A 27,903-nucleotide genomic window follows, 5' to 3' on the forward strand; every position below is an offset into this window, starting at 1 on the left:
ATCAATGTCATTGAGCTCACTGATACATAATCCGAGTAGTTAGTAATGAAAAGCTCATTTGGGATGTGTTGTGTAAAGTGTTCGTGCGAAAGTTGTGATTCAGAGGGCATTGCTGGGGTTACAGAAAATAGGAAATGTCAGAATTCGGGCTGTCAGTGCAAATTGCACCCCAGCCACAGTTGCTCTCCTGAGATTAAAGCCCTTGATTGGGGAAATAAAGAAGAGGAAAGAGAAAGTCTGTTCCTTTTGCGCTTGTCTCTGAATGTTTCTCAAACACTGGAATTTTGTTTTTTTGCCTAGAATCAAGTAGGGGAAAGGGGTCGTGTTTTAGAAACAAAGGCGTGCTTTATTCCAGCTGCCTGTGCTGCAGCATCCTGCACACTCTCCTGTGTGCAGAAAGCGAGGTGGGGACACGGGAACAGTCTCCCTCATTTCATAGCTCTGACATCCCACACTCTAAATCTGACATAACTATATCATCCTTACAGCAAACCTGTCACTCACCCGCCGAGGCTTAGAATGAAACCCTTAAATGCACCTTGCAGATGTCTGCCCCTGAGCTGCCCGAGTGACGGACAGGACTATTGAGTTGTCCTTCTTGCAGCAGGGCCGTGACACGGGCACGTGGGGAGCTTTTCCGCATCGCTTTTCACATGTTGTCAAAACAGGGGAGTCGTGCTTCCCATGCCGAGGGTTTGGAGCAGAGGTGCACGAAATCCTCTGCCAGGTCTTCACAGCCATCATGCCTTGGGCTTTTTTCCCAGCTTGGGTCTCTCCTTGTCCCAGAGTTTCACACCCTCGTGCCGTTTATTCTCTTTCTCATCCAGCCTGTCTCTGCTTTGCCAGCCTGCAGTTGTCATCTCGTTCCCATTCCTGCTGGAAAATCCCAAAAGCTGGCAGAACTGGGGGTCGTCTGGTTGCTCGGCCCAGGTTTTTGGATGGGAAGAAACCGTAAAGAGCTGGGGAAAGATTGTATTTCGCTCACACTGATCTTCTGATTTCCATGTTAAACTTCAGAGTTTAGAAAGTTTGGAGCCTGGTGTTTTCTTTTATGCAGCAGGGAAAAAAGCAGCCTTTAATAGGGAAAAGCCTGGATAATCCTGCTTTCACTTTCTCCTCCTTTAACTACCCCCCCTGTCCTCCACAATGCTTTTTTTCCCTTAGTTGTATTTCCATGATTTTGGAATTCCCAAAAGCGTATTTCAGAAAGATTTTTTACCTCTCTAGAGCGTCCCTCCTTAACTTTTACCACTGTCTATTGCTGTCACGTCTGCCCCTGTGCCACTCTTGATGTGATAGAAAAGAATAAAAATATTCAGGGGGAAAAAAAAAAGTGGGCTTCTTCATGTTGAGCACCTTGTAGGCTGCCATTGGATTTTAATTTATCACAATAAAAAATCAATTTGTAGCTCAAAACCAGCAAATTTTTTTTTTTTTAAAATTGGCAGCGTCGTAGCTGACTTCATACAGATGATTTAGGGGAATTGCTCCATAATTCGTTACAGACGAAGGGCTCTGGTTGGGTTACTACTGAAAATGATAAGCAGGTTTTTTTTTTTTCTTCCTCTACTTTCTAGGTCTCCTTAATATGTTCCAGACATAATATTCATCAGAAAGTATTGATTTTAATCATGGTATTATTCCAGCCATCAGGAATTCTGCCCTTTGAGTAAATTTATCCATGAAGGAGATTGAGTTGAAGGTTGGGGTATCATTTGGAAAGAATATAGCTCACCAAGAAAAACGCAAGAAATATTTTGCTGTGAGTTTGCGCTGTAGCTGCAGTACAATATGGTTCATCTACAGCCCTGCAATAGAAATAATAACAATCCTTTCTTATATTCCATCATTCCATGCCAGGGATTACACTCAGGAAGTCCCCTCGTACCACTTTCCAAGTACTTGTCAGCGCATTGAAAACATGACAGCAAAAAAAATTGTATTTGATATGACTAACAGGACGTTCTCCTGTTGTGTGTATGCCAAAAATTGTCATTACACACGGGGTTTGACCCTATTAATCTTATAAATGCACCATTTTTTTTTTTTTTTCAGCTGTCGAGTGTTTTCCATCCATCCCATTTGCTTTCTCCAATTGTGTTTGCTAAAGATCCACCTTACCTGAAGGATATACTCTATATACATATGTATTCTTTTAGTTTTTGCTGTTAAAAACCCCTCCCATAATTATTGCTGAAACCAGACTTTCTCTACCCGATGCCACTTGAGAGATTTCCTTGCTGCGTATTACATGAAAATAACTTTTTACCATTTTTTTCTGTCACATCCATCTTGGTTCGACCTCAACGCTGCAGCGTGTTCTTAATTTGTTGTTCAAGAACTCTTTTATATTTTCAAAAGCGTGATCTTCAGATGGCAAAACAATACAAATTATTTAGTATTCTCCTTTTCAGGGCTGGAGTGTGGTGATTGGTGATTTGCTAAGGAAGCAACAAAAGCAGTGACTGTGCGCGTGGGCTCCGTAAAGAGCCCGGAATTGTCTCACTGTCTATTTATGTGGCCATAAATCTCTGTTTACTTGCGGGTTCCTTTCCAAAAAAAATGCGTTTGAAACTAATAATTAAATCCTCCAAAATGCTCGGGAAAAGATTTCTTTCCACCTCCATGCAGTGAGGTGTGCTTTTAAACTCTCGTTTGTCTCTCATTGCAAAATGTTGTTTGTTTCTGCGGTAAGCCCCTATACCGTGGAACAGAAATGAGGTGAAAAAAGGAAATTTACCATTTGGCTCTAAGCAACGAATTATTTCTGTTAAAGTCAAATTTTGTATCAGCTCGTGGACGTGCAAATTGCCAGAATGTGCTGTAAAATAGATCTTTCTATGAGGTATAGTATAGCTAAATTATTTATCTGGCGTCCTTCCCTGGCCAAAAAGCAGGGTAAAATCAATGTCAGTATCTGGTTTATTTATGGGAAATACCCTAAACAGATGGATTGTAACCCAGCTGATGGAGGTGACAGTCATCTCACCGAGTTTTTCCCATTTTGTAGCACCCTGAAAGCGATCTTCATTTGCGTTGTCTATTCTCTTTCAGAGATGTTGACCCATATCCTTACTGAAATAAAGCTCTTGGGCCCAGTCTGTGGGATTGTAACATTCCCAGGAATACTCCGGTGGGATTTCAGTATTTATTGCAGAGAATATTGCAGTGGGTTATTCCTGTTTCATTAATTTTCTCTGTAGCCTTTTCTTCAGGCTGGCAGTGTGAAACCCAGGAAGGAAAACCATGTGCATAAAAACGTGTGTTTCATGTTAACTGTCCGCGTTGCCTATCAGTTCCTCCAGCCTTCATTGTCTTTGATGAGGATTTTATTTCATTTTATTCTCTTTCATTTTATTATCTGCCTGAAAGGGTCTTACTATTCCATGTAAGGGAGACCAGACCTTACCTGTAGCATTCTATTTAAAAAAAAAAAATTAATGTGTCTCCTCATGGAGACGTGTCTCCTCTGGCCACAGAAATGGAGATGGTCCTTCTGCTTTAAATCTAAATGACATCCAAATAAATAATCCTGTCGTTTTCTTTAACTAAGATCACGTTATGGCTCTGAAATGTTCCAACCAATATTTTGGATGCCAATGTGTTGCCCCATCTTCCTGAACTTCTGAGCTCTCTTGACCTTACAGTGCAGACTTCTCAAGTTGCTTCTATAAGAACGTTTTCCAGCACGTTCTGAGGCTTTATCAGGTTTGTGCTGATAACCCCTGGATTTGCAGCTCTTCCCCATCCGATGTGAGTGATGGTGTTAATTATGCCGATAGATTGCTAACAGGACAGCTCAACTTGGCTGAAAGGAAATTTTAGCAAGATGAAAATTCTCGCTGTTGGCAAAAGAGGCCTCGTTTAAAACGCACCAGAGGTACTTCTTGACTTTGCTGGAAATCTGTTGGTTCTGGCATCCCTGACCAGAAATGGAGGTACCGTCGTGGAGCTGCAGTTATTCCTTGAAGCACATGTGCTGGAGCAGATGAAATGTCAAACTGTCAGAGTCTCTATCACTGAGCGTCTCTTGAGTCTTTAAAAATAGAAATAAAAGAAGGAATTCGTTTCTTCTGCTCTTCTCCTCGTTCCGCAGTGAGCGGGAGAGATGGGGTGAGGAGTTCACTGAGTTTTGTCTTTGCCAGAAGGGGTGGGATTGGCCAGGAGGATGCTGGTGGTCCCTGCCTGGAGCTCCCATAGGTGTGTTTTGTCCCCTTCATGTCTTTGAAACTTCCCAAAGTTCCTGCTGGCCTCTTTCTGGCTGATCTCAGGGGCATCTTGCCCCATCAGCTGATTCCACCCCAGATCCTCTCACCTGCTGTCCATGGGTTTTACCTCTTTTTCCTAGATCCTCTCCTGCAGTTTTCATCTGGGTTTTTCTGTGTGCTCTCTGTCCTTGACCCCTTTTTTCTTTCCCCCTGCTGTGCTTTTGGCCAGGGTTATTTTATTTGCAAACACCAATTTGGTTATTGTGTCGAACCAAGCGATGCCAGCTCTGTCTCCTGCTTCAGTCTTGATCTGTCTCTCCAGCCCTCTCCTTGCATCTTTAGCCAACAGCTCCAGCTCAGTGAGGCTAAACCAGACCTTTTAATCCCGACTCCCAGAGGTCTCCCCTGACCTCCTTTTCGGAGAGCTGAGCAGAATATCAGCATCATCTCTTATTCAGCCCTGTAAATTCAGCAGCCTGTTTGACCTGGTGCTGTGTTTTGATTGCCACACCCAGGATAACTCTGGGTCTTGCAGAATTCATCTCACCTGCTCTGAAATACAGCGTTCGCTCTCGCGCTGAGAGTTAAAACCCAGTCCTGCCTCTCTTCATCTCGTGTCTCAATTGTTATCCCTTTCTTTGTCCTTGACAAATTTGACTTTTATTTTTGAAATCCATTGTGACTGCCAGGATTGCTGCCTCAGCTTGTTCTTTTGATCATGTCACACTTCCCTTTGCATCCCTGGGCTGAATCTGCCTTCTCTCTTTTATCAGCCCATTGCTGAATTGTTTTTGTTCCAGGCTCTTCATGGCTGCCTTTACTCATCGTCAGCTTCCAAGGAAACAATCCATAGTACCAACTTTCACCTTTCATTTATTCAGTTCTTATTAATAAATGACTCCAAATCCCTTCTTACCCTGCCCATCATCTTTTGGAGGAATTCTTTACACGTATTCATGAAGTACCAGCTTATTTTTTCTTTTTAAATACTCCCATGCTACAAACTTGTTTTAAACCTGATGATGTTGAGGAGCTAGAGCATTCCTGCATCCCAGAGATATCCCAAGGGGCACCTGGACTTTAACTCTCAAAGGCTGGAATTTCAATATAAACTCGCTGGGATCACCTTTACATTCTTTTTTATTTTTTTAATCAGTATTATCTATTTGTAGGCACTTCTTTTGTAAGAACTGTTTGGTCTTGGAGCATGCTGAGGACTTCTAGGGGCTGCAGGGTAAAAAATACCACGTAATAACAATAAAGAGCAATAACTGTAAAACAACAAAGTCAAATTTTGTATGTAGAGTGGAAAATGGTGACATTTGGGGCCTTTTCCTTGTGCGTTGTCCACAGCTTCTGCCTTTCTGCAAAAGATCCCTCTGAGCTGGCCGGGAGTCAGGCCCTGCTCCTTGACACTTTCCATCTTTCCGCTTGTAAATACGCCCAGTAAAACATGGCATTTACTGTTCTACGTGCAATAAATGTGTCTAATTAGAATATGGCAGAGGAGAGGACTTCAAAATCTGTGTATGACTCTTATAAGGTATTTATAGACCCTGGTACTTCAGAAGGGAAACAATAACACATTTCATGGACATGTGGCAGCTAGCAAAATGTAAATGTCACAAGAACCTACTTCCTTAATTACATCCCTTATTGACTAGTGTAATTCATTCATTACTGGCCTTCCAAACTGGGCCCTGGGCAGTTTGGATGGTTCACAGTGCTCCACAGGGATTTTTAATAACCACAAGCTCGTAGAATTCCATCCTTTAGATGCCCAGTTTGTTGTATGAGGGTTTTAAAAGCCTTAGGTATCGTGGCAGTTGTGTTACTGTGGGGAAAAAAAGAACCCAAAAAACAAAATGTGGGTGTGATTGAGCACACTGTGAAGTCTTGGGGATCTAGAGGTTTGATTTCTTTTCCTTTCCCCTGGAAGAGGGAAAAGCTCTGATCCAGAGCTGAGTCCAGCCTGCTTGTAGTCAGGATGTGCAGAAACTGCCTTGTGAGTATTCTGATCCTAATGGGCATGAAGATAAAATAAAGCCATTCCAGACACATTATCCGAACTGAAATAATTTGTGCGATTTTGCTGCAGCTGTATTTTTTTTTTTTTTTTTCAAGTGTGAAAAGGGTAAAAAGTTGATTGTTTTCAAAAAGGCAGAAAATGAGATCATTTCGAGTTTAGTGATAGTCTCATTTGGCCTCCTGGTGTTTAATCCAAGCCCCCCAGGATTGAATTAAGACAGGGAAGTGCTGGTTACACGCATTCTGCATTATGATACGGAGAACCTCACTGTCACATAGTTCTAACTCTGTGATAAATAACACTTGCAAACAGGAAATATTAGGAATATTAATGTATTCCCAGTTACCAGTCGGCCTCCATTGCACATGGCGGTGGGTACTCTGTCTTCAGAACTGTTATAGTAAAAATTACCATGCCAACACTTCTGGTTTTTTTTACTAATTTCAATGTTTGATATGCTTAACCAGAATTTGGGGTGAATTTTGCTAAGAAGTTGAAAGTCAGTATATTTGTTGTTGTGGATCCTGTTATGTAGTGGAGCTGCACAGCATCTCTCCTCTATTGTCCCGTGGCAGAAAACTCAAAGTATACAGTTATATTGGGATTTTTCTTGCCTTTATTCACTACCCTATTGTGATCCAGATAAATGAGTCTCCAGCAGAGCCACATTCCTTTTTTCTCCAGCTGCAATTTAGTCTTATAAGAAGAGCACCCAAAATACTGAGTTGCGTGCGAGTCCTGGTGTTTTTAAGCCAGGTTAAACGCATCACACAGTAGAAGAAAATTTCAGGCCCATTTTCAGCACACCTGGAATTACAAAGGCTGGATTTCAGACTTCTCGGGAAAGGATTTTAGCAAGAGAAATGCTGACATAATAATAGCACAGGCGGCTGAGATGCTCTGAAACCTCCCTGGAGAGCAGTGGGGGACATTCAGCAGGTGCCAGAACAGAAAGTTACATCCCCCTTTGAAATGCACTTTTTTTTTTTTTCTCAGAGATAGCTGGGAAGCATTACACCCCGGGAGTGCTGGTGATTTTCCTTCCCATTCTGAGCATTTTTCGCTGGTGGGCTGCTCTGCAATTTTGTGTTTGCCCTGGTAGGAGCAATAGCACCGTGATTGCTCCTGAATTCCTGTGCTGCCTCCTGGGCTCTCCTGTGCTGGGGGCAGATGTCCTTCACTGTCAAGGGTGATGAGAGAGGGGAACTACAGGAAAGGGTGGCTTTTAAATTTACATGGAGTTTGCAGGGTGGTGGTAATAGATACTTATTGGAAGTAAAGTCACTGGGTGGTGTTCTGCCTTCAGGAACGCGGGGAAGTCAGCAAGAGCTTCACTCTGATCGTCCGTGGGGATGAATAAACACCTTTTTAATCCCTCTTGGTTTATGTAGTAAGTTCCCTGCGGAAGGAGAAGAGGGAGGGCTGCTGCCCCTGGATGCCAAACACAAATACCTGCTTAAGTCATACATTTCACATCCCAGTAGATCTTTGATTAGTTCAAAAACAAGTGCTCGTCAAAGTTGTCTTCCCAAATGAGACCCCTGGACTCGTGCCCTTCCTGGTGGATGCTCTGTGTGCTCAGCATGTGGCTGTCCCTGTGTCACTGGAGCCCAGGGGTTGGAACAGCCTCTCCCGTGGTGCTCCCAGCACCTGGTGGCAATCCTGGAATTACAGCAGCGCACCTTCCGTCCATAAGGTGCAGCATCTTACTCTCTCTGCTGTTAATGCTTCCTGATCCTTTGTGGTCCCCATCCTCATTCCACGTCACGGTGCTCCCAGTGGAACAGGCAGCAGCATTCCTGCTGGCTTGAAAGGCAGCACTGTGAATAGGTGAGGCAGAACACTAATTAGTTTGAGTGCCCTGACATTTAAAGCAAATAAGAAATCTGGGTATCTAAAAATATTGCACATGGCTCCCAGCCCTGACTCTGCATAGCTCAAAGTACTTTTTTCTTTTTTTTTTTTCTTCTTTTTAGATAGTCAAAATCTGGATTTGAATCCAATTTATTTTTTTTTTTTCTATTACGTCCTTGCTTTTAAAAAGGCTGAGTTGGTTTGTAAAAGGTTTTATGCGCAGCCTTCTGCGATCTTTAATTAGCCAAATGCTTTCCCGTGAGTGATAGAGGAATTTGGAAGTATTTTAAAGCGTAAGGCACGTGCGAGCATAACCTGTGCGTGCATAAGGCTCAGTGCTGAGCAGCGCTGGGAGTGCAGTAATGAGGAAGTTCAGGTTTGATGAGGAGAAGAGAAGACATTGCTGCGTGCAGGGGCTGCGGAGCGAGGAGACTGAAAGGAATAAGTCGGAAAGAAGGCAGCATCCACAGCTGTGAAAGGCTTTGCTGCCTGCATTTCAGTAAAAGGTGAGGGCAGCACTGCCAGGGAGCTTCGCTGAAAGGCAAGGCCCTACGTGGGCAGGACAGAAAAGCAAAGCAGGGAGAGAGAAAAGGCAGCAGAGCCGATCTGTGCGGAGCGTTAATCAAAGTTTGCTTTGGGAGGTTTCAATTAGCAGCAGAAGACTAAAACCAAACATTCATCCTGCTTTACATGAAAATGAGCAGGGAAGAAACAACTCTGGGCATTAATGGGAGCCGTAGAGATCTCTGTTGGAAGGTGCCAGGGCAGAGATTAAAAACAGTCTCCACTGGTTGACTTGAAATGTCGAGCTCTTGGAGCACAATGTGCCGAGCGCCCTACCGAGGGCAGCTTCAGGAATTCCTGCCTTGGGATAAAGCAAGGGGAAAAGCAAAAGAAAATAGAGCAAAAAATTACCTGTGAGTTCTTTATTCTGCTTCAGAGTCTCTTCGAGGTTTTTGCCTTTTATATTCTGTTTTATTCTTATCTTAGGGCTCAAGTACTGCACACACACTTGTCACGTTGCTACGGATGGCTTATAGCCGAGGTGAAGTGTCTGTTGTGGGACCTGAACAAATGAAGGATTTATTGATGAATGATCCCATTTATGGGATGGTCTGAGCTTGTTTATATGTGCAATTGTAACTCTGAGGAAAAGGCTTCCTCTCCTTTTTTCCGTAGGAAAACTGAAAATAAAATGGTTTGTCTTTATGGCCAGGATTGGTTGTTCACAATGCTGTTTCTGAATTGTAAAAGCTCAAAAGTACAGGGTCGTCCTTTGGTGATGTGCAGGTACCCCAAGTGCATCACCAGCCACTGAACCCAGTCTGCCATCATGGAACACAGGGCTTCTTGCTTCTTTACACTGGTTCATTTCTGGTTATGAAATCACTTCTGTATTTGAACAATACCAAGATTGCGTAACGTGAAATTGTCAACTGCTTTGCATCATTTTCAGTTGGCTCACGAGCACACCATACTGGTTGTGAATTCACAGAATCCTTTTCTGCTCTTGTTCTTCCCTGTACCTGTGCTTTGTCTCAGCCCCCTTTAAAGTCTTCCTAAATTAGAGAGAGTATCTGGGAGATAGATAGATAAACATAAAATAAATCCCTCTTGTCCTTTTCCCCTTTCTCCAGTAAAGTTTCTTACATTGTGCAAGTAGATTTATGGTCCGAGGAAGTTCCTGTTTGATGACTATCCAGTGCAACTTAAATTTGAGTATGGTTTTTGTGATCTTTTCAAGCTCTGCTTTATAGGGGTTGCATGAGAAATCAAGAGAATCAGCGTCTGCCTCTCACTGAGGAGTTTGTCAAATCACAGGCTACAAGAAGAGGGTGGCTGCTAATGCTTGCTGAATCTGAAGCAGTTAAGATGTGAGACAGCTAAAGCCAAAAAAAATGACTTCCAAATCTCCTAGGAGTTGTACGAAGGAATTGCTTTGTGCTGTTCATGTAAATCGAAAGCGTTCCAGGAGGGTGAGGAATATTGGTGCGTAGGAACAAAAGAACCTTGTAAAAAGTAAGGGCCGCTCAAAGGACATACACAAGGTGTAAAGATGAACGTAGTAAAAATACGGAGAGATTCACTGATGCTGTTGCACACTGTCTCATTGCTGAATATTGTGCTCCCTCGAATTCAAGATTTAATCAGTGAGTCTCACAGAGTCTATTAGGCAAAAATAAAAGGCTGCTGCACCACTTGAGCTGTATGGAAGCTCTGGCCTGGGAGCAGAGGGCAATACCAGCGTATTTATGGCTGTTTAGATCCACTGACCACTTTGCAGAGGGTGGGGAGGTGGGAGCTCAGGGGGAATACACTCAGAGGTGTTATAGCCCACAGTGACCACAGCAGCTGCCATCCCAAACACTGTAATAACAACTTACAGGCAAGTTCTGTTTCCTCGTTCAGCACACTGAGACAGTGAAATGGCAACATAAAACAAGGTTCTGCAGCGTGTAGATGCTCCTTGCAGGTGGAATTTGGGGCAGGTTGCAGTGCTGAGCTGATCAGGACCATTGACTTCAGTATCGAGGATCAGGTCTGCTGCTTCTTGGTTTTGCTGTGCAAATCCTTTGCTTTAACCATCCTGATAGAGCAGTGGCTGTGTCAGATGCTGAACAAGAAAATAGTACAAGGCTCATGGGAGGCCCAGCATCTCAGCTTCAGTGTAGCACATCTGTCTTTCCAGAGCTCTCTGAAAATGTTTCCTCGCCCTTTAGGATTTTCTTTGTCCCAGAACAAAATTTGCAGGTGCATATTTAAAATATAACTTGGGCTTCATAGTAATTGTACAAGGGATTTGGGTTTAACTAGCTGCTTTCACTCCAGGTGCCATAAAAAATTGAAAAGCCTTTGAAGTGAAGATGAGAAATTGGCCATACATTCATTCCAGTTTTGTTTTGCCCCTTTCCAAATTCATATATCTAATAAATGGATCTTCTGCATGAGCAACTTAGCATTTGCTTCTGAAGACAATGACCAATAACTAAATTCAAATCTGGTCTTTGTCAGACATTATTACAAATTATGAGAGCTGGACAGAAGTTTATTGCCTTAGCGCTGTTCTCTTTCACAAATTAGGTTCTTGGAGCATCCAGCCAGCTCAGTATCAGAGATGCATTCGTCACAATTAGGTTGCTGTGCTGGCAGAGCCACGTCCTGCTGCCTTAATTGACTCTGGGGTTGGGGACAGGGCCACACCAGCTGAGAGCGTCACTTGGTGTGTCTGTCACAGAGACACCCGCAGGGACACTCGCCTTTGCTCTCTTCAGAATTTCCCACTCTTGCTCCCCAGGTGAGATAAGGGCAGCAGCAGGATGCTTTTCTCATTGAGCAAAGGGAGCGGTGAGGATCAATCTGGATTTTAACTGTGGCCCAAGTACCCTTCTATGCTTTTACCCCTTTCCATGAGTCCACCCAAGCAGGCTCTTACCTGGGGTGCTCCTGCGAGGTACTTGCCTTTATTTAGGATGGAGAGTACAGGTAGAGCTTAGTGCAGCCCTAGACTTGAGCAGGTTCTTATCCTCACCCAGGATCTTGCTCCCTCCTGGCTCAGCTGCGCGTTGCCATGCAAACTCAGGGAGTCACATAATCTGAGGGTTTTTTTTTTTTTTTTGCTTCAGTCTCCTCAGCTGCAGGAAGAGAATGGCTCTTACAAGTTTGTTATTGTTATTAAAAGGAAATTAAATTTACACTTCTCTGGGTGCTGCGCTGTGTCACAGCCAGACGACTGCTCCCCTGGAGGGACTGAGTCTGCGAGAGCTGGGGCTAAATCTGTTTTGATTCTCCTCTTTATCAGCACCATATTTCATGTGCCCCTTCGTGCTACACAGACCAAGCTTTGATCTGCATATAATCTCAAAGTGAGCTTTTTTTTGTGCCAAGTGTTTTTATTGCAGAGCTCATGCTCTGAGACGCCTTTTAGTAGCTGGCACTTGGAAAAGTCTTTCCTCAGGTTATTGTCTGCAAAATCAGTGTGTGTGGAGGAAGCACGGGGATTAGACAGATTTATTTTCTTCTCATTGTGAAGCCACGCTTACAGGCTGCCATCTCAGAGGGTCCTTCAGGCTTGGAGAACTCTCCAAAGGTTACATTTTCCTTTTCTCCTCCTCTTCTTGGGGTGGGGTATTTTTGCAGAAGGAAAGTCCATAATCTGTTGTTTGCATGAGTGGCTCTGGCTCAAACAGATTCGTTTTCAGTCTCCTTCAAAGGGGAAGGGTTCAGCCCCTACTTCATGATTTTATGGTCAATTTATACTCTTCTATGACCAAAACTGATCGTCTTTTACCAGTGCTGGGAAATGTCTCCCAATACTGAAATCTCCATAACTGCAAGAGGCTTCCAGTGGGTTTTGCTTTTCAGGTTTTCATATGTGACATTCCTTTTTGAAAGCCGACTTGGAGTGATGCTTTGTTCCAAAACTCCTTGCTCTTCTTGTAGGAATTCAGTATTTCGATGATTTGCTAAGCTTAAACTATACAGCTCTCTTCCTTTCCTAGATCAAACCGGATAAAATTTTCCACATGTTGCAGTAAATATTTATATAACAGATTTTGGGGGGGGGCTATCAAGTGCTTCCTCACACTAAGCACTATCACATTTAAGGAAGATTACTGTGATCTGTCATATATTGTTTGTTCTGTCCCCTCTCCATGAGCCTTATGACTGAAGTGTCCATGACAGGAAGGGCTGTCAGATGGGAAATAAGATGTTTCTCAGTCCCCCTGTGCTGTGTCCAGTAGCAATTTGCAGGGAGTTTGAAGCTGTTGGCAGCTGGAGCTCTGAAATAACACTGAGCTGTCTCCTTTCTGGTATTTCCCATGAAACTGAGAATTTTTTGCAGTGGTTGTTTCATTTCCCCATCTGCTCATCCCCTGCCTTATCTCATGAGGCTGATGTCTTGCCACCCCATCTGCCATCCAAATACCAAGTTCCAGAAAGCAGCACGAGAAAGTTTGCGATGCAAATGCAATTTATTGATGTGTTTTTCATTTCACTCTGACATTTGGGACTGTTGACTTTTCCTCCAGATCGTTGTGTGCACGGTCCCACCGAAATGCACTTTTCTCTAGAGGGAGAGGTTCACAACTGCTTGAGGGGTATCCATGCACCTCAGTGGGTACCAGGGAAAAGACTGTGACAGGAGGAGCTTTTGGGGGTTTGGATGGTGGTTTTTTTAGCTGTCTATACACAGGGACTGTTGTCTATCTCTTAAAACTTTCAGAAGTTACAAAACTAGATCGGTGTGGGATTTGAATGCGCAGTAGAGAATTCAGGTGTTTGATCTCATGGAATGGTTTGGATTAGAAGGAGCCTTAAAGGTTATCTGATTCCAGCCCTGCTGCCTCCAGGACTTTGGGATGTTTATGATGGGGATGAGCAGCTCCACTCCACCTCTGGCTTAAGCACATTTTAAGGGAACAGCAGAGAAGCATTGCAGCACAAACACAGCCATTAAGGGAATGCCTGTGGCGTGGTGTTGTCCCCATGATCCCTGCAAATACCAGCTAAAACAAACAGGAATGGTGAGGGAATGGCTGGGAAGAGCCTTGGAGCAGGTGCTGCATGTTGAGCCCTGTTAAGGAGCACAGGATGATTCTCTTCCTGCATGCAGTGCAGGAGAACCATCTGTACCACCCAATGTTTCCTTGCAGCAATTAATACAATTAATACAATTAATACAATTAATACAATTAATACAATTAATCTCAGAGCCACTCAGGTGTTTTGCAGTGCACTCTTTTCACGGCGAAAAGTGTTGCGGTAAGTAATGGTCGATGTCCTGTCGCACTTTGGGCTTGCTGAGCTTCTCGCTAAGGTTTTACCATTCATTTTCCATATTAAGTTCAATTTCTGTGATTTTTTTTTCTATGGTCCTCCTAAACAGACAGGGCCTGGTTTCCTCATGTGCTGCTGAGCAGTCCCAGGTGGGACACGGGACTTGCAGCACGGCTGAAACCGTCGTCCATGGAGTTATTTTATTATGAATCCGTTAAGCACTTTGCAGTTTGGTGGGTAACTGAGGTGTTCAGGGAGTTTATACAGGCAAAGTGGGCAGGAAGAGGCTTGGTCCAGCTGTATCCCCCATCCCAGCATCCATAGTGGAGCTCCCAGTTGATCCCAGCTCTCTGAGCCCAGGCTCAGCGCGCCGTTCCTGGAGGTGAGAGGCTGTGCACCCCAAATCCCTGGGAGACTTGTCCTGGTGGATGTACTGCTGTGTGCAACAAGCCTCCTGCTTTCGGTGGGGCAGCTTTTCCAGCAGGATTTGCAGCTTGCAGGTTTTATTTTTTGTTGTTGTGGCTCCTAACAGTGTGCCCCAGGCTCCACTAAATAGACAACCTCATTAAAAGAGAAATAGCGATAGTAAAGCAGTGACTTTCTCATGCCATCTAACTCACATTTTTGACATGATTGCTGGACCCTCCAAGTACTTAATTGATTGACTTAATTGATTTAGTGGCACTGGAGGCTACAGCATGGAAATAAAGGGGCAAGAGGAGGATAAGGGGTGAAAAAATTTATGATAGGTGCCAAGCAGCCTGAGGGAAATTAGAAATGCTACAGATCTCAGAGGCAGCTAAATCAATTCAGTGTGATGTACAGGGAGCGACCTGGGGGAAGAGGAGAAGCAGGGGATGGAATGGAGAAAAGGAGAGGAAACAATGGCTGGTGGGAGAGACCAGAGTAACTTAAAGGGAAGAGGAAAGGCAGCAGGCTTGGTGCAGATGGATATTTTGGACTTTGGAGTTTAACACCAGGCAGAAACTTCGTAGTGTGTGAATAAAATGTAATAATGCCATTATGTTTAGCCTAAAAAAAAAAGAACTCATGCGTCACAAGAATGTCTTGTTACCCGGTTTGAGACTTTATCTGGGCTTCCATTTAAAATCTCCAACATTTGCAACAGTGACTAAAGTCACAGGAGACCTAAAATAATTCGGAGGCTGTGGGTTTCGTTAACAACTGAAACTTAAATGTTAAATTACTTTCTAATCTCTGCAATATGTAATTGACTGTGTTGAACCGTAATACAAATTAAGTCTTCTCTATAATTTGTTCTGTCGTGCTGCGGTGCTCCAAAACAATTTGGTACCTCACTTAAGGGTTGGTGAATGGTTTGTAGCAGCTCTCAGCACAGACAGAGTAAAAACTTCAGATGGTGTGTGATGGGATCCATCAGCAATGGCGTACACGGGTGTCAGAAACATCCCTGAGTTGAGAAATAATTCTTTTATGTGCTCGTGGCCGCTAGAGACAGGATTCTGATATTGCATTTTGTGGAGGTGAATCTCTCCTGGCGGCAACAGGAGCCCCATTTCTGCTGCACAGGAACCAAAAAGTCAGACACTCAGTAAATAATGCTTAGAATGGAGCCTTGGAGTCTGTAGAAAGGACACATGAGGTGAACAGAGACCTGTGAAAATGCAGATGTGTTGATATCTACATTTGAGTACAGATGTGTGCGTGCAACATTGCATTTCACGTGCGTGTTCCAATTCACTGTCCTCAAACAAATCAAAAGCTCTCCCTAAACTCTCCACCCAGTAAAACACATGAGGATAATTGCAGTCACCTTTACCTGATTTCTATTTCTAGTGTGTAAAATGTCATAACCGTTGGAAACGTGACGATTTTTGAACAGTGAATTTGGATCCCCAAATAAGTCGGAGCGTCCCCGTCTGCTCTCTTACCTCGTGGGTGATGCTCTTCCATGGTAGAACAATCTTCACATTTAATTCCACGAGGAAGGCATCTGATCACGGTTTAATTTCAGTGCAGAATGCTGCCTGGCAATCAATAAAGCAATGCCAGAGAACTTTGATTTAATAGGAGCCAGAGATAACGTTCCCTGTCATATGCAGAATAGAGAGATGAGAACATTTCATTTCATCCTAACAGATAGCGTGTAACTTGCTTCCCCCAAAAAAACCTAATAAATCAATATCCCTGTATTATCTGAGATCCCCTCATTAATTTTAAACGCTCGACACGTCGGGGAGAGTCTGAAGCGCACCTTCAGCTGAGCCCCGTTGTGCCTGCAGTCACTGGCAGCACAGCCCCGCCACGAGCTTGATATGGGGACATTAAGAGCCATTTACTGTGAAATGAAAATGAAACATGTCCAGTCTCTTGTTTTATATGGGGCCATCCATCTCTCGCCTCTCCTTTCAGGTCCCGCTCCCTGCCCTACAGAAGTCCTGTCACTCTCCCTGCACACCCTCAGCCTTTTCTCTGCCGCACACAGACATCTTCCCTGCTTCTGAATTTTAAAACTTTCACATGTTGGGTTTTGGGTTTTTCTTTTCATTAAACTCTAAAAATAACCGGTTGTTTAGAGATTGCCTGGATACCATGCTGGTTTGCAAAATGTGCTTTTCTCAAAGTCAGCAGGAATCTGGACCTCCAAAGAATTCTCCGTGAGGCTTTGGCTGCTCTCGGAAATAGCGTTATCCCTAGATGATACAAGAGCAGGTCAATATATCAGAAGGTAGAAATTGAAACTAATAGATTGTTTTAGATAAGCTTTCCAAGGACATTATTTTAAGTGGAAATACTTCTCGATTACTTCGATAATAAAATGCTGTTTAGTCCAAAGTGAGAAAGATTCTGGCACTACATTCTGGCATACATTACTACTGATGCTTCCGAGAGCCTCAGATTCATGTCCTGGCTTTGGGCAGAGCTTTGCTCACACAGTTAAAATTAAGTCTTTTTATTATTACGATTCCCCAAAGTGCTATTGTAAGTAAAATGTGGACTTTTGCATTCAGCATTGATTTCCAGTGGAATGATTACATTTACATTCATTTTCTGAGGGAAATAAATATTTGGAGCTGTGTTGCTGCTTGAAGTGAAATCTCTCACAGTGGCTGATGCTGATTTTTGTGGAGATAAGGCAGGTCTGGTACTGATTCCAGAGATGTTGGAGATCTCAGCTGTAGCTCTGCGGATCAGCCTGGCCTGGGAGTCACCCTGTGTGAAGCTCCAGGTTTCTGCAGCCCCTGTGTATTTATTTACCTGCAAATACCGCTTCTGTGCCTGGGATGCTGTGTAGGTAGTAGCTAGGTAATATATTTTCTATTTAATTATATTTCACTTAAAGATACCAAGAAAGATCTTCAGTGGAGGCTTTTAGTCAACCTACTGAAGCAAGTCAAGTTTGGGTAGATTTGGAGAAAAAAAAAGAGGCCTTAAAGAGTTCAGATATTAATTGCTTTTCATATCAGGATGTGTCGGGATCCAGATAAAGTGGTGAAGGAGAAATGACACTGCTTTTTAATCAAACATTCTGATGGATATTCTCTGTTGTTGTTGTTTGGTTTATTTTAGCTACTCCAGCATCACCACGCAGTTCATGAAATTTCCTACATCGCGAAGGATATCACAGACCACCGAGCGTTTGGATATGTGTGTGGAAAGGAGGGAAATCATAGATTTGTGGCAATAAAAACAGCCCAGGCAGTAAGTATCAAATCACTGTGGTTTTCTGCCGTGTAACTCAGCCGAAAAGCCGTTTGTAAGAGGCTGTTCTAGAAGCTGCTCTTGGGTTGTTTATGATGGTGCTCAGCCGGTCACAAGTGTCTGTGTAGATCTTCAATAGCAAATTAATGGAGCCGGCTTGGGCAGGAGGGAATGTGTTTCATTGTTCCCGAGTTTTTATGATGTGTTTTGTTATAATTAGTTATTGTTTACCTTTCTAGCTAAGCTGGACTGAATGAAGATAAATTTGCTTGTGTTCCTATACTCATGGAAACCCACGCTGTGTGTGGTCGACTGTAATTTCAGTGGACGAGAAACCACTAATAAATATGCCTTTACGTTCATCCGTGTGCCTTTTATATTCATAATGCTTTTTATATTCATAACTCTAATTATCATTAATTTTCAAGCACAGTTAGTTCAGTAGGAATTAAGCCAGGCCTGGGTGCTGAGATAGAAATGAATTCTATGTGAAGTTTAATTGTGGAGGTGCTCTAACTGCTCTGTCGGGAGGATGGGATAAGAGATGTTTCTTTTCTCCCACCGAAATTCTCCACGCTGTTTTTGCTTCCGCAGGCTGAACCCGTAATCCTGGACTTGAGAGACCTGTTTCAGCTCATCTACGAACTGAAACAAAGGGAAGAACTGGAAAAAAAGGCACAAAAGGACAAACAGTGTGAGCAGGCTGTATACCAGGTACACCAATAAGCTTAGACTACTGCCCGCCAAAAGTTTGGGTTCGGAGTTTGCCCCCAAGTTGCTCCAGAGAGGCTCTGAGCATCCTCACTGAGCACTTCTGACAGCAGTGGGTTGGAGCAGTGCTGGCTTCCAAAGGACCAGCCTGAGCCCAGCAGCCATCCTGAGCCCAGACTAGGCTTAAACCGAGCTGAATCCCAGACTAGGATTAAACCCCAAACCGTCACTGGGGTGTGGTGAACCTGGTTAGCAGCTGGAAACGATCCCCTCGTTTCCTGCTTAGTGTTTCTTCTCATTCAGAAGGAAAACTTTAATGAAGGGTCAGTGTCGTTAAGTCAGGTCTAAAGTGTTGTAAGTCAGGTTTTAAGTGCTGTAAGTCGGGATTTAAGTGTCTCATACTTTAGGGGAGATTCAATATACTGCTGAATGTGTGTATATGAATCAAGTCAAACAAGGTGCAGATTGTTAAACTCCGATGGAACTCGAATAAAGTTACTTTGTACCGTAACGTGACTTTATCTGTATCCTAAAGAAAGAAAACTATAAACTTACCTGCCCATTTTGCTTATTCCTTTGCTGTCCTTTAATTTCTGAAGACAGTTCTTTTATCTCTGCTGTTTATGTTCTTTGCTTTTACTGCCTGTCCTCTTACTTTGCTGTAGACAATTTTGGAAGAAGATGTAGAAGATCCTGTATACCAGGTAATTTCTGAAGCTGTATGGCCTTGGAGTTTCAGAAATGACTAAAGATACGTGTTAACTTCAAACACAGCCAAAACCTTGAACAAGATGTTTTGAAATTTACTGAGAGAGGTCTTGTGAGAAACCTTTTAAAACCTTCGCAGAAAGTAGCATATTTAGAGATTAAGCTGTAAGTAATAGTACAATATGTCTGTATAGAATGGAATATTTCAGTTGGAGTGTGGAAATATTAGATTAAATATGTCATAAATACTACTTAAAATGTGGCTTGTGTATCCAGATTTTAAGTTTCAAAATGAGATTCGTCATCATTTTTTTAATACAAGCTCACAACAGAAAAAGGAGCTCCTCTGAGAATTAGGGAAGGGGACATCTCGTTCTCATAGTAATAAATTATAATTTTGTTTTTGTTTTCTGTGGAGCCACAATTAAATTCAGAGGGTGAATATTTGGAAAAAGAAAACCAACAGTAGCACTGATGTTGTAACACACTCCCTTGTTGGCGTTTTAGCTATGATTTAATAATAGATCTGAAATTTAAGTCTTGCTTCATCCAAGAAAAAATGTCTGGGAGCAAAGATGATTATCAGAAATGTGTCAATATATTCATGTCCAATACCCTGCTGAGTGTGAAGAAGAAAAAGATGTAATTTCATTCTCGTGTTTTTGTGCTGAAACGAAATATGTGATAGTTTGCCTTTTTTTTTTTTTTTTTTTCTGGGGATTTTGTGTTCTTCCACTTAGGCATATCAGTGGGAGTCACGCAGAAAGGAGCCAATGCAGCCATTAGTGAATATTGAACAGCGCCTAAGGTGCAGCAAGAAAGATGATAAGAGTCAGGATGCCCTAAATTACTGTTCAGCTATTATAATGTCAGGAGTTTTGTTCTGTACTCTTCACAATAAAGCAAAAAACCTGAAAACGAAAAAGTGTCGTGACAGCCTTTTGCCATGTGGCCTGTTCCACGCACAACCAGCCTGATCTCCCAGCTTGGCTTTAGCGCTTTTATTCGTAGATAATAAATAGATGTGGAATTAATTGCCATTATGTAAAAGAGGCCAAATCCGTGTTGCCTTCAGAAAATTAATACTGGGCCACAGGCAGTCTCCCTGGCGAGGAAGAATTAGGGAGTTGCTCTAATGATCATTAAGAGGAGATTTAGGCCTGTTCGTTGCCGGTTTATGAAATATGAAACAACCTTTCCTGGTGCTTCCCAACAAACCGGTTGTCCTGCTGCCAGCCTTGTGCTTTGAAGTTGTTTCTTTAATGCCTGCCTTTGTTTTGACTGTTGGAATTCCAAACGGCCTTTTTCCCTTCTGTTTCATCTCTGACTGTCCCTCTCTGGCGCTGGTGCCATAGTACATTGTGTTTGAGGCTGGACACGAGCCCATCCGTGAGCCTGAAACGGAGGAAAACATTTATCAGGTATAAAAACCTCTCCCCTCGCTGTTCCCATCGCAACGACCCCCGCCAGCGTTCGATGAAAGTGCATTTCATACATAGCTCGCTTTTAGTTTCCATCCATCACCAAAAATGTCCTGGCATTCCATTCTGGTGACGTTATCTGCCCGGTCACAATGTGATTTTTTTTCCTCCTGTTGTTTGTCGTATCAGCTTCTGCAGATTTATATTGACTTTGTCGACTCAACGAACTTTTGAGCACGCCATGTGAGGTGATAAATGGAGAGTCTCTTTTTTTTTTTTTTTTTTTCCCCTGTTAATTTTTTGGATATTTTTTTACACCTATTCTGAGAAACATGCTGAAGATGTTTCGTTGGCAGACCGTCCAAGCTACTCCTAGAAAATTTCAGTGGTGTTGCTCTTGTTTCTGTCTAAGCAAGGAAATGACTGAGCAAAACCTCAGAGCTCTCGAGGGATATCCCCCCCCCAGACCAGGGAAACTATTTGCAGAGTGCATATGTTATGTTAAAGCCCAAGCTCACATCCTTCACACTGACAAAAAACCGCATTGAAAGCAATATAAAATAATCTTTTGTCGTTCAATTTATCCCCAAGGGATCAGCGCGAAGTTTATTAAAATATAACGTAATTCATTTTGTATCACGTACTAGAGGCAAATCTGAGGATAGACGGAGATCTTTGTGCCCTGTGAGAAAATCGTGATTCCAGGAAATCGTTCAGTGAGGAGGGGAAGGAGTTTCAAGCAGTGATTAAGCATTTCATCCAGTTGGACTAGAGCTTGATCTGCTTATAGGAGAAGATTGTAAGGCAGGCAGGAGCAAGGGGACAACAAAAAGGAAAAAAAAAATAAAAAGCGTTAAGTAGTGAGAAAGTGTAGGAAGATAACCTAAAAATGAGAGGTTAGTGTAGCTGTAAGCTAAAACAAAAAGGAGCTGAGTGGGAAAGGGAAATGCAAGTTAAACATGACAAAGTAACATCTTATAGATGCCATCAGAGGGTCATTAATTTGAGATTCATTTAATCTCTCCCTGCTGCTCCCCCGGCACCACGCAAACTCAAAAATGCAGCTTTTTGCAGCTCCAGACCAAGACACGCAAAGCTCTCAAGGTGAGAGTCTGCCTAAGGCTGAACATTTTCAGTGTTGAAAGTTTGACTCTTCTCAGCAAATGTTAAAAAAAAAAAAATTGCTAGTCTAGTTGTCAGGTTTGTGCTAGAAACAAAAATCCCATGAGAACTAGATTCAAGAAAAAAAAATGGTGGTTTTTGTTCGTCAAAGTGTGGAGTTTTTAGTGGCACTTCAAAGAATTACTGGGGGAAGGAAGGAAAATGAGGCTGTTGCTCCCAGTGTTCGTAGATCTTCCAGCAAACATCGGTGGCCGGGGACAGAGTTGGAACTGTGTTCTGAAGAATGGCCCAGAGAGCTGGAGGACTCCTTGGGCAGTTGCTTTTCCATAAAATGGAAATGCAAGGTGATAAGCAGGCAGTGAGGCCCTGCCTCATCTCAAGGTACTGCTGTTACTGTCCCCTGAAGTCACCAGAGAATCGCTCAAGGCTTCATTTGACAGCATCTGGATGTGATGAAGTGTTTCCCCCCGCAGTGGCCACAGAAGACACCTGGATATTCAGAGTGTAGCATTGTCCTCTGTGTTTACTGCAGGCACTACCTGAGTGCAGCAGATGCTGATTTGGGGAGTTAGGAGTCAGTTTTTGGTCGGGCTGTAATTGGTGGGTGTGAGGTGTCCCAGCTGCAGACTGGCCCATAGCCATGGTGTCTCAGCTCCCAGGGGCTTCCTGAGCTCCTGGCTTCCACAGATCTGGGTCTCCACCTCAGATTTTACACTCTCTTACAAGATCTTGGTAATCTCAGAACCATCAGGCTACTATTAAAATCAGAAAAGATCCTCTTATAATTTTTTTTTTTTTGTGCTTTTGGTCGATTGGTTGGTTTTTCATTTTTAGCTGTTTGTTTTGTTGGTTTTTTTTTTTAATTTGATGCATATCTGTGGCAGCTTCTGTAATTTACTGGGAAGCCTTCCCCATACCAGACGTTACTAAACATGGATCTGCTCAATAACCTCACCCAGCCTTGCTTCAGCCTCACCAAACCTTTCTGCTGCTGCTGCTCTGGCTTTTCGTTTGCTGGCGTGCCACAAATTCACTTCTCCCTTGGTGGAAGAGATTCCTACCCCGTGGGGAATTGCAGATGAAAGACGCGTGCAGAAAAGCGACAATTTCTATTTCTTCTTAGCATAATAGAGGTCACAACTTTCTTTTTGAGCATTCTTTCTTCTGTCTGTCACCTTTCTTCGATACATTACCCCAAAGACTGTCCGTGTCTGCTCCTTTAATAGTCTCTATGTAAGTTGCTGTAATTTGTTAGGCAAGGACTCAATCACTGAGCACACGCCAACCCTCGGATTGCTTAACAGCATCTCCTCTGCCGCCTGGTGTTCTGCAGATGGGATTTGGGGAGGTGGTTTGGTGTTTGTGTGGCACCACTGGTCTCTGTGGAGAGGCGAGTTCTGCCCCGTGAGGAGCTGACAATCCGAGCTGGGGGAGGTTCTGAATTGTGGTGCTTTTATTGCTGCGAGCTGCAAAGACATCCAGATGGTTCACAGCCTGTCACAGAGACAGAGCTGACAGCAGAAATAGTGCTGGTGCCTCTCACTGGTACTGCTAATCAAAGGAAAAGCAGCAATTCCTTGCAGCCCCTCAGCGTAAGCAGACAAATGTGGTGGTGCACAGCAAGAAAAGACAGCAGGTCAGGCAGCAGCCAGTGGGGAGGGAGAAATGGCTTTCAGGAAAATTTCTCTGTCTTCATGTGAGACGCGAGGAGCTCTTCTCTGAGCGTAAATTGGAGTAAAAAAAGCGGGATTGATAGTGCAGGAAAATGCTCAGTCCACAGTCGGCTCTGGATGTAGGTGCAATTTGGGATGACTTCACAGAAAGGTTGGGAGGGGAAAGAGGAGAATGGCTGAAAGGGAAACGTTCCAGAGAAAACAGAAAAAAAATAATACACCCTAATGAAAGTTTAGGAATAGTTTCTCTTTCCTTATTTTTCCTTCTTTTATGAAGACTCAGCTTTCCAGTGACTTCTTAAATTCACCATTCCTGTTCCTCTCACACTGTCACCTACAGCTCCCTCCCTTTCCAGACTGTTACTGCCATGGCACTGAATTTTTACCACTTTCCCATATCCAATGTGATACTGGCTTTAGTGGAAGTGGCCCGGGAAAAGCAAGGATAGGAATAGAGGAGATCTTCCACAAAGTTCATTCAGTTTCTTTGAGAGTTCTTGACAAACTTCGTCAACTCAAAGACACCCAGTTTCTTGTGAAGGCTGTGATGGGGTGAGAGAACAGTGGGGACAGCAGTACAGACAGGTTTTTATACAGAATATTATAAAGAATGAGAAATGATAGCACATCTCAATGAATAAGTAGCATTTCTTCAGCTTCCCCTAGACCAGTTTGAGTTTAATGACAGAACTTTAAGATACTTGTTGTCTTAGAGAACAAAAGGATGATAATTTTATCATGTTTGCAATATCATCTCATTGACCTGTGAGGGTTCGGTGTTGTCTGAAATGTAACTTTTGTTCTCCAAAAGCCTTGTTTGGTGGAAAAGCACCGCCTGATTAAAAAAGGTTACTGTTCTTTTTGCTTTTGCCCATTTACAATGGACACTCAGTGCTTCTAGGGAGGAAAGGACATACAATCACAAATTATAGACAGGCAAACAAATGGTCCTTGGGCAAGTACAGCCCAGTATTACAGAGCATCTGAGTCTGCATGAGCAGTTTATAAATCCCCTGGGTATCGATCATGACTAATGGCTCAACTAAAGGCTCACACAAAGTTGAGGTGCATTGTCCCCTGCCCATCTCTCCTGTGGCAGGCTTCGAGAGGCCTTAATTCCATTTAAAAATTGCATTATAACCACGTATTTCATAGAGCAGCCCCAAGGTCCCTTCACTGCTGTATTAGGACTCTTTTTAGATGATTAAATGATTTGTGAGGAAGAAATCTGACACAAGGTAAGAACATCTCTTACCCTCACCTTGGTACTCTGTGTCTCTTCATCTGGGGAGAGGATGAACTCACCTGACCATAACTTCCATTGCTCATCTCTAACCCCCAAGTTAAAGGAAAAAAACAACCATTTAAGTAGGAAGGAGCTCCAAGTACATCTGGAGTTCATGCCAACAAAGTTGTCTGAGAATGGAAATCTCCTTTCTGAACACCGCTGGGCTGTAAAAAATTCAGATAGGTGTTTTATTTCTTCAGTATTTTCTCCATTAACGTATTTTCTTCAGTATTTTCTCCTGCTTAGATAAGAAGGGAACCATCCTCGATTTCATTAGTATTAAAAATGAATATTAAATAAACGACTCATTTATGTACACCCTGTGCATCAATACCAGTTGCTCTTTTCAGTTGTTCATCCCAGCTTTTGCGGTGACCTCAGTTTTCCTTTGCTGTTGCAGGTTCCTACCAGCCAAAAGAAGGAAGGTGTTTATGATGTGCCAAAAAGTCAACCTGTAAGTGTAAGTATCTTCCCTATTTATATACAGTAAAGGTGGTTTTTAGCTGCTGTGACTTTAGTTATTGTCTGTAACATTTGATACCTTCCTCATGGTGTGGTTTTTGTCAGTGATAAGTTACGGGTTGGTTGGGATTGTGATGCCACTTACATCCATCTCATTCATTGCTTCAATCTCCTTTCTGTCGTTTCTAACCCATTTTTAGGCAAGTCACCATTTGTAAATGTGTTATTTGTGGTTAGGAGCTGACAGTAAACCTTCTGCCTGTTAATGCTGTCTGGTTTAGGAGGGTTCCTCTGACACCAAATGTGTATTATTTCTGCAGTGCTCCAAGTATACCAGAAACTAAGCATAATCCAGATGAATTTTTTTCTGTCCTGTTCTTTGCATGGGCAGGAAAAGATTCAAAAATAGAGGCAATATGCTGTTGTTGCCAAAAAACACCATCGCTGTTCTGTGTATTGGCATTTTGAAAAGGTGAAGCATTTATTCCCAAAATATGTAAGGAATGGTAATTCCAGTGATCGAGAGAAGTGGCAGATGCTTTTAGAACAAGGTGTGCCTTTGCTGGAGGGTGGGTTATGCTGTTCAATAGAAATTCGTCTTATAAATGCCTCAAGGAATTGTTGGATTGCGTTGGTTACACCAAAAAAAAAAAAAAAATTAGTATTTCTGAGATTTCTGAGGATCTGTATGAGAGGGGAGGAAAAACAAGGAAAAGGTCAGGAATTTCAGTGTAGTGTAAGCGTGGGGAAGATGCCTGTGCTGAAGAGAAGGAGACTCTTTTACACCCGAATGTGGTGACTTGCACAGCTTGGGCCAACCAAGACGTGGAATAAATAAAGAAAAATGGAGGGGCTGGAAAAAATAAAGAAATGTGGAGGGGCTGGATGAGGAGCTGGACTGTGACACTTCTGGGCTTTGCACAAACAAGCAAACCTCACCAGAAATATTTCATGATGAGCCAGTAGGAGCAGGGAGGCATCTTCATGTTGCCTGCAAAACTCTAGTGAAATATCTCACTGAGCGAGGTATTTTGGGGCGTGGAGAAGCTGTTGATTTTTCACTTATTTTTCGTGCAGTTCAGTGTTACAATTTTTCTGCTGTCTTTTCCTGTGACTCTTTTATTATCCCTTCAGCGATGCTTCAATTTCGCTCAGGGTCCGGTGTGTAATTTAGGTCGTTGCAGTGTGACTGGTTGTGCAGCGCTTGCAATCATGTCTGCAGACACTCTGGTGCTACTCTGTCCTGTAAATAGCAGATGTGAGATACAGGACTCATGCAACCTACTCTGTAATCATCAAATACGTTTATTCAGCAATCTCCATGAAGCTGGTTCCACCTTACCTTTATTTTTTTTTCTTTTTTTTTTGGCTAGTCCTCGGTTAAATTTAAAGGGATTAAAGCTTTTTCTCTAATCAGCTTCTGTACATTAATTAATGAGGAAAAGGAGAAGGGGAAGAAAGATGTAGCTGAGATCCTGTTTCACCTTTTTATATTAGGATGTATTAAAAGAAAAAGGGAAAGAGCAATAGCTCTTAAAATTAGCAATTTAATATTCCACTGCCCATCTGATTTATTGCTCCCCCTTCCACGTGTGAGACTCTCTGTCATTGAGACACTTGCCATAATTTTGTTTTCAATTTATAGCTGTCATTACTATATAAACCTCTAAAATTCAATCTGAGGGCAAATCATCAAGCTCATGTACCTGGTTTAAACATGTAAGGACACTTCTCTTTATTGGGAGGTCTTGATTTCAGTAACTTCAGAATGGATGAAGCAAGTGAGAAACTTCTTCGTGGCTCTTGATAGGTCTCAGGAAGCTGAATTCTCCCTGCTGATGATACATTCAGATTTTTATAACAGTGCAGGAAGTTTTGGTTGAATTCAAGGTGAATTGGCCAGGGTCACTGGACAGAGATGGAGTTTCCATCTTGGGGTTGTTTTCCTCTGTGTTCCCAGGCAGGTTTAGTCTCGGGACAGAAAAGTGAGGGATATTGAAGTGGTCATCCAGGTGCTTTCCAGCTTTGTCTCTCTGTGGCCGGTGGAGAGAATCCAGCCATTTCTCAGGTTGGATTGGCCTTGGAACAACCTGCTCCAGTGGGAGAATTCCCTGCCCATGGCAAGGGGTTAGAATGAAATGATCTTTAAAGCTCCTTCCAACCCAAACCGTTCAGTGATCCTCTGGTTCTGTGAAATTCCTCCCATCTGCACGATGTGTCCCTCTCAGATGGAAATCAATGTACGTTTGCACGTGGTTCTTTTGTGCCTGCAGATGAATTTTAAATGACCTGCAGGTATGATGGCTTCTAAAAATCAGGCATAGGTGGGGTGAGATCCACCACAGTGTAAAGGCTTGAGGGCAGAATCCCCATTTCCGAGGCTGCTGTGAAACTGGGCAGTGTAATTCGCAGTGATTTTCAGGGAGATACAGCTTCCTAAGGCACCACAACCATTTGGGCAAATATTTCTCCACGGAGACGGGATCCCACTGAGGCTGAAGGTGTGAAGCATCTCCTTGGTGGTGCCAGGGAGGAGCGGGAGAGTTCAAAATTGTGTATTCGTGTACTTCACAACGCCGTGCCATTGTGCGGGGCCGTTTGCCAGCAGGTGTCAAAGTGCTTTACAGCCTGGCTCCTCATGATCTCTGATATCAAATAATGTAAATACGGAGCAAATGAGGCGGAAAGGAATGAGCCTGGCGTCCCAGGATTGGGGAACGGACCCACGGAACTCAATTATCAGCAGTGGCTGCCTGCCAAGTCACTTCTCTGACATTGGGATGAAAAGATTGCTTACTCGATGCAATTCTTGTATTTCCCCATCTCTCTGCTGCATCCCTTCCCAGCAAATCCTGCTCTCCTGTGGTTTTCTTCTGCTGGGTGTGCAGCTGAGCTCCAGACACACACTTTTCCTGGAATTCAGTTCTCTCCCAGTACCTCTCCCTTACTCTGTATTAACTCACAC

At 43.1% G+C, this 27,903-nt stretch overlaps 2 protein-coding genes across 11 annotated transcripts in view; one reads left to right on the top strand and one right to left on the bottom strand.

Moving 5' to 3' along the window:
• PRKAA2 (protein kinase AMP-activated catalytic subunit alpha 2) overlaps positions 1-27,903 on the bottom strand; it is a 330,475-nt gene that overhangs the window by 166,798 nt on the left and 135,774 nt on the right. The window lies entirely within an intron of this gene.
• DAB1 (DAB adaptor protein 1) overlaps positions 1-27,903 on the top strand; it is a 207,560-nt gene that overhangs the window by 155,475 nt on the left and 24,182 nt on the right. For 6 of the 10 annotated variants that reach the window (XM_066325411.1, XM_066325415.1, XM_066325416.1 and 3 more), the window contains 5 exons: positions 17,422-17,553; positions 18,148-18,267; positions 18,930-18,968; positions 20,328-20,393; positions 24,877-24,936. In XM_066325411.1, coding sequence (XP_066181508.1) covers positions 17,422-17,553; positions 18,148-18,267; positions 18,930-18,968; positions 20,328-20,393; positions 24,877-24,936 — 417 coding nt within the window. The remainder of the gene's footprint in view (positions 1-17,421; positions 17,554-18,147; positions 18,268-18,929; positions 18,969-20,327; positions 20,394-24,876; positions 24,937-27,903) is intronic. The other 4 variants (XM_066325418.1, XM_066325420.1, XM_066325419.1 and 1 more) reach the window with 2 other exon arrangements.

Source organism: Sylvia atricapilla, chromosome 9 (assembly GCF_009819655.1).
Source record: "Sylvia atricapilla isolate bSylAtr1 chromosome 9, bSylAtr1.pri, whole genome shotgun sequence".
In the NCBI taxonomy this organism is placed as follows: domain Eukaryota; kingdom Metazoa; phylum Chordata; class Aves; order Passeriformes; family Sylviidae; genus Sylvia; species Sylvia atricapilla.